General features: G+C 39.1%; 1 protein-coding gene across 1 annotated transcript; it reads left to right on the top strand.

Moving 5' to 3' along the window:
• The first annotated feature begins 1,093 nt into the window (after nucleotides 1-1,093).
• LOC149312036 (osteocalcin-like) lies at nucleotides 1,094-9,513 on the top strand. Its single transcript, XM_089523817.1, has 4 exons — nucleotides 1,094-1,346; nucleotides 3,536-3,559; nucleotides 6,020-6,092; nucleotides 7,328-9,513. Exons 1-4 carry the CDS (start codon nucleotides 1,277-1,279, stop codon nucleotides 7,455-7,457), a joined length of 297 nt encoding a protein of 98 aa, XP_089379943.1. The 5' UTR covers nucleotides 1,094-1,276; the 3' UTR covers nucleotides 7,458-9,513.
• The last annotated feature ends 1,854 nt before the right edge of the window (nucleotides 9,514-11,367 follow it).

Raw genomic sequence — 11,367 nt, 5'->3', positions numbered from 1 at the left:
GCAATTGATGAAGCTGGATAAATAAAAGATTGCTGTTTTGCAATATGTATAAGATTCCCACCTTCTAACCATTAGTAACAGTTTGGAAATGATAGTGTTCTCTACAGTGCGCCAACAAATATAATTCTAGAAACAAGTTTCCTTTGATCTTCTAACAAGTTGCATCTCCATGCCTTTGCCAGCTCATTTGTCTGGACAACAGAAACCATCTAACATCTAATGCACTATTTCGAGACAGGGATGGCCAGCAACTAGCAGCTGCAGGCTAAAGCTCCCCAAAACACATTAATCTGTTCTCTTGCAGTCTTTTGCAGATTCAGTCACGTTGTGTTAAAACTTCTGTTCACACTTTTAGCTCTTCAGGAAAAGAGTACTGTTTTCAATGTGCACTGGAAACAGAATTATTTTATGGGAATGTTTTCATAATTTTGTACTGGAGTTCCTAGGGGGATTTTCTAACATATGTTGACCAATATATGCACATTACAGTGCTTGATCACCTTCATTTCTAGGGTTAGTCTACTGACAATAAATACCTCCTGGAAAGGTTTGGAATTGTTCATTCAAATGTGATTGTTGCTTTCTTCGTTCCCAACATATTCCATGTGAGTATAATTCTGATGGTTACCACAGTTTTTATAAATAAAAAAATCAGCAACCCAGTGCTGATACAACTGCTCAATTTTGTACTTGGATGGTGAAAGACAAAGTTGTTTTACATCAATAGTTGTTTGATATATGAAGACGCTGTGTTTCAAATCATCACAGTGGTCATCTATGCTGCAATATCTGTAGCATCTCTTGCACTGAAGCTAACTACATGATGGATCCCAAGAGTGAAGCTGAAAATATTGAAGCCATCTGTTTTTATATATCCTTTTAATATCTGCCACTCCAAAAACTCTTTGGATCTTATCACTGTTTTTTCCCAACACAGCTGGAACTGGGGCTTTGCTCCCTCCGTTCAGGATGTTTGTCAATGATTTTTTTTCCTTTTTTGCAAGGAGTCTGAAAGAGTCCTTGTGGTCCTTTGGGAATGCCAGAAGCTCCTCTAGCACTATGTACATGGCTGCCAGAACCAGATGTCTTTTGACCCAAATGGAAAGTTTTGAACTGGAACCAGGGCAGAAGAATGGCAGAATGTCAGAGACTGCCTGGCCTGGGGCCTGCTCTACTTAGTGACACCATATAAGCTGCTGTTGAAAGGCAAACACTCCTAAGAAGTTTCTGGATTCTTCAGGAGGAAGACACCAAAATAATTTTCTAAGAACAGAAGATGGAGAACCTTCTGATAGTGCTGTTGTTTGCTGTGGTCCTCCTGACAGCCCCCTGCTGTTGTGAAGCAGGTAAGGGTTTTTCATATGTGAGCAACCTATGCCAGAGCTTGGAAGTAATGACTTACCAGTAAAATGTAGTTAGCTGCAGTGAATTACTTTTTTGATAACAAAGTTGCAGAAAAGTTATATGTAAAAAGTAACATAACGAGTAGGGACTTTTTAAACTTATGCTTTAAAGACATCTGTAGAGGCATTTTTACTTTCATGAACAGAGTCACAATCATTTTACTCAACTCATTTTAATCAGAACTCGTCAGTTACTTTTTGAGACTGCAGCTTCCAGGATCGCTCAGCCAGCACAGGATATTCTGTAGCAGATCAAAAAAGGATATATATAAAGTTAACAACAACAACAAAAACATTTTTCCAAGTTCTGGTTTAAACCAGACAGTATTATTGCTGCCAGGAAATTGGCAAATACCCTCCAACTGTTCCAATTCGGTAGGGACAGTCCTGATTAATCTTCTGTCATCCTACTTTTTCAGCCGCTTTTAAAATGTCCCAGTTTCTCTAGTGGTGCAAACTGAGTTAAATGAGCAAACATTTAGTGTACAGTTAACTCAGTGGCGGGGAGAGGGGAGGAAATAAAAGTCTTGCCCTTCCCAATAGGCTCAGGCAAAAGCAAAGTGCTACAGCCTTTCCTAGTTTGTGTGTTCTTCTTCATTGATAACTTTTACCATCTTGATCAGACTCTGATGTTGCTTGGCCACACATGCCCTGGTTTTCATCTGTGAAATGTTGGATGTCATGTGACTGCATGGATATCTTGATGTTATAAAATGGCAATTCAGATTCTTTTAAAGCACAACAAAGAAATACACTTTTATTTTTGGTGTCAGTTGTGCTGCTAGGATAACATTTGAAGAGGGTCTCAACAAAGAATTCATTGCATAAATTTCCCCCTTACATTGTTGCCCTCAAAGTATTCTGGGAGCCTTAGCTTGTTGAAGGTACTTTGTTGAAGGTTTGTTGAAAGATACTCATTCCAAGGTCCTGTGTAGGAGACTACTAAATCAGTTTAAAATCTGGTTAGCATGGCTATACCCAAGATTACCTAAGCAGGCATCAAAGGGATCTTGTAGTACCTTTGAGATTAATTGAACAAAAGAAGTTGTAGCATTTACTTTCATACACTTGGTCTACTTCTTCAAATGCATGGAGTGATTTGGTGCCCAAGGATGATCTTTATAATCAGATTGCATGACTAGCCATAGAAATGCAAAACCTGCCAGTATGAGGAGGAGGTGGTGAGTTCAGCTTTAACAATGGTCATTGAGAGACAAAGGCAGGGGGAAAGATAGTGCCTAAGGCCAGAGTAAGTAGATGACCACATGAATAGTGTTGGCCCAATTTAAAGTGCTCAAGAGCATTGTTGACAGAGGACGGCATGTATCACATTAGATAATGAGCCAGTGAAAGGGTCTCTAATATTGTGGGTTATGTGATTAGGTCCTGTGGTGACATTTCCTAACTAGATGTGTGGTCAACATCTGGATTTGAAGCAAGTTCTTTTTTAATAAAGGATGGAACTCATGAGTTGTTCAGATATGTTCCTGAACTGGAACCACTTTATTTGTACACCGACAAAGTATGTAGGGGTCTAAGTCCTTTTCTTCAATCTTTAGGTGACAAAGAAGCAAGTCTGAATTTTCACTCATTTCAAGTTGTACAATAAGTAAGAATAAAAAATGTTGACTGAACAGAAATGCCAGCAAAGTTTAGCTAGTCCACTTTACCTGATGAATGAGAATAATTAAATTTGACATTTGTGATAGATTATTTACCTATTTTAAAAGCATCAATATACTCTTGAGTCTACATCCATGTTCTTTGAGTTGTTTTGGGTTTTTTTTCCAAATGGGGAGAATATTGAAAAACAACAACCCAGTACAGTCTGGTGTTTGTGGTTGACTGAACAGATTCACAAAGAAACCTGTGTGTTTCAAGAAACGCCATAGGAAAGGCAAATGTTTTCTGATTCCCTTTCTTTTCCATACTGTCTCCAGCCTTAAAATATGGCCCAGCAATCCATTATCAGCAATAGTTTTGCACACCTGGGTTTACTGTACCATTAAAAATGTTTTGTTGAGCATGTTCACGAGATTGCTGAAGAGTCTACTTAAGCCTATGCTCAGGAGAGGGGAAGGATCTTTTATGGGGCACCAGGTAGCTCATGCTATCTTGTCTGTGTTTTTCAGATACAAACAGGGCCATGGATGAAGGTGAGTGACTGGTAAGAGGGGTTTCCCCCAAACTTCCAAAGTATTATTTATTGTCTGGGATATCTTTTTAAGTTTATTTTCTGAAGCTCGCAATTAATAACTTACTGTAGGTTTTTTTTAAATTGATTTCTTATACTATATAATTTTTCTCCTTGGCTTTCCATCACCATTTGTAACAGCAGCTAGCCACTCTTGTGGATTCATCATTTTTTTTTGGGGGGGGGGGGTCACATTAAACATGTACCCCCCAACTGTCCTGATTTGGCAGGAACTGTCCTGATTAAACCTCTGTCGTCTCATTCTTTTAGCTACTTTTAAAACGTCCTAGTTTCTCTCTCCTCCTCCCACTATCTTGCTTTTTCCTTCACCTGCCCAATTGTTGCAAACTGAGTTCAAAAGTAAAAAAAGCAAAGTAGTTTGCCATCAATTAATTTGGCAGGAGAAGAGAACAGGTGGGATGGGATCTTGCCCTTCTCAATTCATTCAGGCAAAAGCAATTTCTGTAGCCTCTGATAGCTTGTGTGTTCTTCTTCATTAATAATTTTTTGCCATCATGACTGCAATGCTGGTGTTGCTTGGCCAGACATATCCCAATTATCCATCTACAAAACATTGGCGGGTATGTAAAATATGAGCAGGAGGGACAGAAAGCTGTAGAAAAAAGAAGCAAGAATGGGAGTAGAAAGACAATTAGACAGGACACAGACAAGACTAGGAAAGAGAAAGCAGGAATATTTGCAGTATGGTGTTGGTGCCACCTATTTCCTGTGATAAACTGTGTTTAATGACAGGAGCATGGCCAAGGCTCCAAAATGGTTGCTCTGTGCCAATCCTACAGGCTTCAGGTGCTTCACAAATGGGGCTGGGGGACACATGCAACCTGTGATCTGCGCTTTTGCAATCCTATTAAGGCAGGGGGGAAAGTGACAATCCTAACTATATTTAAGGTAGTCATTCAAGTTTACACACAATCATATTGATTTTATGTGTTTAAAAAGTGTAGTCTTTTTGGGATGGGGGAGACATAAATTATGGCCCAGCTTTTCCCATCCAAACTCCCAAGTTTGTTAGAAATCCATTAAAAGGAGAAAATTTCTTCTGGCTCTCTTGAATCCCCTTGGCCTCACATGTGGAGAGCAATTACGATGAATAATATTGCTATTCAGGTTCAATTTGGAATTTCCCAGAGAGCCAAATAACATGGAGAAACTTTATAAGAAAGCCTGTGATTTCTGGCACTATTTAAAGTGATTTTTTTTAAAAAAGCAAACACATTTAGGTGTTATAAGAGGCCTCGCATGGCCATAATTTGCCAATTAGTTCCTCAATGAATGAGCCCCCTGTTAGCTAGACACCTGGATCCTTTCTTCCCAGTTATTCTGGTAAAACCTCCCAGAGGACTCCCCTCTACCTTCTCAGAGGGATAGCCAAGTTTTATGCGCTATAGCAAGAACAACAGTGTGGCATCTTAAGGGCTAACAGGTTTATTTGTGGCATAAGCTTTCATGGAACAGAGCCCAACTGTGTCAGATCCTATTTGATAAAGGGATGTCTGAAGGCAAGATTGTTCAAGACACGATATCTCTGCTTTTTAAAGGAGTTTGGCAGGAAGGGCTGTGACAAGTAGAATTCTGCCATTCTATTAGAACTGAAATGGGGCTTTTCCTTCCAAATTTTGCTCTGTGAATTTTGATACAGAAAATTCTCCATTAGCACCCTGACTTCTCTGAATGTTGGATGTCTATATTTGGTATCCAGTGATACTTGATCTCAACATTTAATTCTTGACAGGGTACAATTTCCGATATTTAATAGAGTAGACACAATGATATTTAGCATTTGACATTATTGAGAACTGATTCATAGTTTAAAAACAAAAAGTAGACACTTGATCAATGAATAAGAAACAAAATTCAAGATTGTGTGATGCCTGGTTTAGAATCACTATAATTTTACAGCCAGTTGTGCCTGGTGGCTCCCTAGTCTATAACAGAGCTTGGAAGAGTTATCTTCTTGGATGACAACCACCAGTTAACCCACATCTCATGAAGCTGCTGGATACAGTTCTGGGAACTGTAGTCCAAAAGGAGTTAACTGTCCCGAGCTCTGATCTACAGCAATAAGATAACAAAAAGTGCCAGTATGCTGTAGAGGCAGAGTTTGCACAGGTATCAACTTACTTTATTTGCAGAGCTGATGGGGACATTCTCCATTTATCAGCTCTTACTTAAAATAGTGGGGAAGGTATTGTAATACTGTGCCTGAATGGGTACTTGGGGAACAAAAGCCTTCACATTAAACGGAACTCCAGAGTTAGGTTGAATATCCCCTCAATTGGCATCTCATATATCTACTCATAGCATTTGGGGCATGACAGAGATTTTAGCTTTTTCACTGATTGGTGTCAAGTCCATAGGATCTTCCATATTCTCATATTATAGCATTTTGTGTGTACAACAGGGGTTAAGATAAAGCGTGAAACAGCCAGTACCTTTGTGAGAAGGCAGAAGAGGTCTTATCCATATTATGAAAGGTAAGGTTTTAATGAGAGTCACCATGATGTAGTGAATCATGTTGAATACTGATATCCATTATGACAGTGGTACTGAAACATTTTATCCTTGGGACCCCCCTTTACATCCTCATGTGGACGTCTCCCTCAACACAGTATATAAATAAAAAATATTTGTTTATTTAGTATACGTATTTTTATTTGCACATTCATGTATACTGTATTAATATTTTAACATTTTATAAGGAAATAGCATTGTTCAAATTAGAACAGTTTTACATAAATTCAGCATTTAACTCAATGTATCTGTAAATCTGATGCATAAAAAAGTTTGGGAAGTGGAAGAGCAGAAGGGATCAGGGCCTCTAAGTTTTGTGCCTCTCTTGAGCAACTCTTGTGCCCCATCTTGTGAACCCGCCCCACAGTTTGAGAACCACCACATTACGACTAGTTTGGAAAACAGGAATGGGTAGTTGATAGAAAGCTTTGAGATGTCAGTATGTGTATTTCCATAACTTCAGTGATAAGAAAAGAAACAAGAGACTGGAGGAGTATGAGAATCAAGAAGTCTTTCCCTCCTTCAAGAACCCACAGATAACACAGATACTAACATATAACACCTCCAGCTGAGGGCTAATTTAAACACTGCAGCTTTCATAGCAAAGTTCTTGGGAAATGCTGATATGCTCTGACATTCTATGCAGTTGATGTAACATTTCAGAACATATGACTCAGATGTGTACTATGGCTCCACACAAGGAGAAGCAGATGGCAGGGATTGTATGTAATAGCGTGGTGATGTCTGGGCTGACATATGCTGTAAGAGACATATTAACATGAAGGCTATTTCTGTTCTGTTCCCCACTCAGCCCTTGCCTACTTCACCCCAGTTACATCACCAGGACCAATGGTTTTTAGGTCTGAGCTTTGAAATAAGAAGGAATGAGATGGTGCTAACCAGGAAACTCTATCACTGTTAACTGAACCAAATGCTTGGCATGGGAAATGCCTGGTGTGGCTTTTTGCCACTGGTGCCATCAAGTCAGGACTCTCTCTGGCCAAAAGCCATACCTCCGCTAAAACAATACAGCCCATGAACTCAGCAGGGCCCAGCTAGTTCATCACACTTTGAATGGAGTCATGAAGTCACACACATTCTCATCTACAGAGGGGTGGGGGGCAAGCAAGATAATTAAGTCAAAAGTCTAAATCACCTAATAACACCACTGCATCTTCCCATTCTTTCTGACCTCCAGGTACTATGAAATGTTCAAGTCCCCCATGGAGATGAAGCAGGAGCAATGTGAAAACTATGCACCGTGTGACTACTATGCGGAAGTAGTGGGATTTCATACAGCCTATCGCCATTTCTTTGGAAGTGTCTGAGACTGGACATTTCCTTCATTTCTTACCTGGCTGGGACATCTGCAAAGGACAAATCAAAATGTTGTGGGGGAGCAGGTACTGGGGAGGGCAGGGGAAGAGAAGCAAAGAAGACTGGTTCCATGTCCCCAGCATGCGTCCAATGTTTGTACAACCATTTCTCTCCATTTGCAAAGAAGCACCTACTTCACTCCTTTTCCTAAGTTGCATTTCTGCCAATAATCAGGTGGTCGTTGCCATGTTGTTGGGGAAATGAGTCCACTCTAGGTTTTAGTACAAACTTCAAAGGAGCCACATAAGCTGCAGTATTTGTTTTGGAGATGGGGGTCAGCACCTTAGATCACTCTGTTGAAGTCTGAACTAAACCCCAGAGTTGATTCATCACCTCGCTAACATGGAAGATGCCCAGCTGCCAACACATAAGCCCCAACATTTGCTGGAGGGCCATTGCCATTACGTGAGAAGGGGAGCAGGTAGGGGTGGATCAGATAGAAGAAGGCCAACCTGGTGTCCCTTTAAGTGTTCTGAACTACAACTTTCATCAGCTTATTCTCATGGTCAAATATAAGGCATCATGGGAGTTGTAGGCCCCAAAATTTGGAGGGTACCGGCTGTTTTTTCCTGGACTTGTTCAAAAACTGATCAAGAAGAATGGAAGCTGATGATCACTTCTGGAGCTGACTTTGTCAGTATGCACCTTAGAGGACTACCGAAGGCTGCATTTTATTATACCTTAGAATAAAAAACAGAATTGCGAAAAGGACCAAACATTTTCTGAAAGCATTCCAAACCAGAGCATGGAAAAGTTATTTTTATGGATGAATCTTCCTAGACTCTTGCATCCAGCATGATCACGCATTAGGGTATTCTGTAGAGTGCATAGTACAAATAAAGTACAAACTTTCCCAAGCTGTGCTCCAAACACTATCTTTTTGTGACAGCAGCTGCTGTTTGTGAAAATTTGATAGATGCTTTGGTGGAATTTAGTAAGATTCAAAAACACACCAGCCCTTTTCTAGAATGGGGTGTGTGTGTGTGTGTGTGTGTGTGTGTGTGTGTGTGACCTTTCAGGTGTTGTTGGCCTTCAGCTCCCATCATTCCTCATTGATTAAGATGACAGTTTGTCTGAAAGCTTTGTTTGCCTGTAGTGATGATGTCACTTACAGAAATTATCTGGCTAGCTGACTACTACAGTATTTTCTGAAAGAAGGCCAATGAAATAAAATGTGATTGACACAGCCCCTAGGTGGTCTGCAACCAGGCTAGCAGAGTTTGGAAGTAACAAGTTACAAGTAACAGTTACCTGTAACTAGTTACTTTTGGGATAACAAGAGTGTAATAAAGCTGTATTTCAAAAGTAACTAGAAAGTTACTGGTGTAAAAACAGTTTTCAGTTATGTTCCAAAGCTACTTTTTAAAGAGTATCTAAATAGGTATCGTATTTTTCAAGTTTTACTCCATTCTCACCAATGCTAATAGCTCATCTCCCTCAAAAAAAAAAAAAAAAAAAAAGTAACCATCTGTAATGGAAAAATAACAATGAGGGCAACCAGTTATGTAGGGAATTACTTGATTTCATTATTGTGCTAAGTAATGGCAATGGACTCTTTTTTTAAACAGCGTAACAAGTAATGGAGTCCAAAAATAACTTTTCCAAGCTCTGCTATTTCATTCCCATGTCTTTGCTTACATGCATTTTGGATAGTTTAACAGGAAGAATGGTAGCATTTTTTATGGTTGGAAGATTGGGAAAATCAGGAACTAGTCATGCTGACACTGAGCTTATCTTCTAGATGACCAAAAGTGCTGTTTCATCCTCAGATTTCATCCCTCCCCTTTCTGGATCTCCGATGGACACATGCATGCATTTAGCTACAGGGAATAGAGATAATTTTTCTTTTAAAAAACAAACATGTATATTATTTTGAGGAAATTGCATTCTACCCTATATTATACATGGCATTGGATGAAAACTGGTGCAAAGAATGGGCAACTCTAACCACATTGTTTATATATTTTTTCCTTTTTGTTATATATTCTATTGAATTTGCAAACCAGCTGATCTGATTCCTGTATCGATTTTTATTAGACAAATACATACTGATGTTTTGAATGTTACAGTCCTACAGGGATACTCTATAGCTTTTGTGCATGTGAAACCCAGTCTGGCTGCAAAGATTTTGGGGAGCCACGCTCTTCAGTGGCACTGAGAGCATAGTCCTTACCTGTGGAGAGAAAACTTTAGAATCAACAATGTTTGCCATCTTGTGCTTCAAAATGAGGAACCTGTGCAACCCTTCTCCCTCGTTCACAGAATTTTATTGGAGGTCCAGACAACATCAACTTTCATTTGTAACTCTCCCGTGATTTCCCACTGCTCTTTCCACATTTTTTTCTTACCATAAAAGAACTCATTAAGGAAAGAAAAGACAGAACAGTCCAATGTATTTTATATGTCAGCAGGGAGAAACTGTTTGCTCAATCAGATTAAGGACTGAAGCCAATGGTTGAAGTGTGTGTGTGTGTGTGTGGGGGGGGGGCATTTCCCCAGTAAGAACCTGGTCCTCCAGATGAAATTTTCCTTTAGTCCCCAATGTTTTTAGCATTGCAACAACTTAAAAATTTCAGTTGATCATTTAGAAATATAGTGCAAGCAGCCAAAGAAAAGGGGCAGGCAAACTAACCAAAGAAATGCAAATGCAGTAAACATAAGAGTTCCAGACATGAATCTGGGGACTGAAGGAAAACTTCATTGTTAACTGCTGGCAAGTCAGCTTTGACTTATGGTGAGCATGTTATTAACATGTTATTAACAGCCCTGTTCCGGTCCTGCAGACTCAGGACTGTGCCTTCTTTGACTGACTCTATCCACTTTTAATATGGTCTTTCTTCTTTTCTACTGCTTCTCATTTTGCCAAGTATTATCAACATTTCTATTGAATTTTCTAATGAGTCATTTTGTCTGATGATATGTTGAAACCATGGTAACCTTAGTTTAGTCATTTTGAATTCTAAAGAGAGTTCAGACCTGATTTGCCCTCAGATCCATTAATTTGTCTTTTTAACAGTCCATGGTATCAGTACAGCTCTCCTCCAGAGCCACATTTCAAATGAAAAAAATCATGTAGAGACAGACAGAATTCTTATTTGGAAATGCATGCAATGACCTTATTTTGCCACCACAGTCAGTAGCTATCCTTGCCTAACCATTCATGCCTATAGTGAAGAACACCAGTACCCAGTGAAAGGGACACTTCACACATTTCTGTAATTCTGCTGCCATCACATGGTAATTTTATGTAGCAGCACAACATGAAGATAGATTTTTAGATTTAGAAAACTCTTCTACTATATCCATGTAATAACATCACAGAGAGCTTTCTGTAGGGGTTTAGGAGCAAATGTCCCAGGAGTTCGTATCTCTTAGTTCTTTAATAATAATAATAATAATAATAATAATAATAATTTGTATCCAACTCTTTTCCTAGAACTGGGACTTTTTTTAACAACTGGGTTGCCCAGTGTCCCATGTCCATTTCTTTAAAAACAAACAGATCAATTGCTCTAAAATCCTTTAAATCCTAAGGAAGGTAAGCATTATATATATATTATATATATTTATATATAAATTACCTCAAATTTGCAGTTGACGACTTACTTTCCATTACCTGCATCTACTTATGGTGTTTCTCTTTCAAAACATACATTTTCAAAATATATTTTGATAATGTTTGAACCAACAACTGCGTTTCATTTGGAGAAGTGCACAATCAAATGGAAAGCCATTTTCCAACGCACATTGCAGCCAACTTCTCTGAGTGGATTGGGTTGGCTTGTATCAGATTTTGCAGAGTTCAAATTCACCAAGCATACCTGTATGTGAGTAAGCTGGGGGGGAAATCGGGTTTCATAT

Source organism: Sceloporus occidentalis, unplaced genomic scaffold (genome assembly GCF_023333645.1).
Source record: "Sceloporus occidentalis isolate IW3139 unplaced genomic scaffold, rSceOcc1.0.p SCAF_5, whole genome shotgun sequence".
NCBI classification, from domain to species: Eukaryota; Metazoa; Chordata; class Lepidosauria; order Squamata; family Phrynosomatidae; genus Sceloporus; species Sceloporus occidentalis.
The sequence above is the reverse complement of the archived record's forward strand: the minus strand, read 5'-3'. Positions and strand labels throughout refer to the sequence as shown.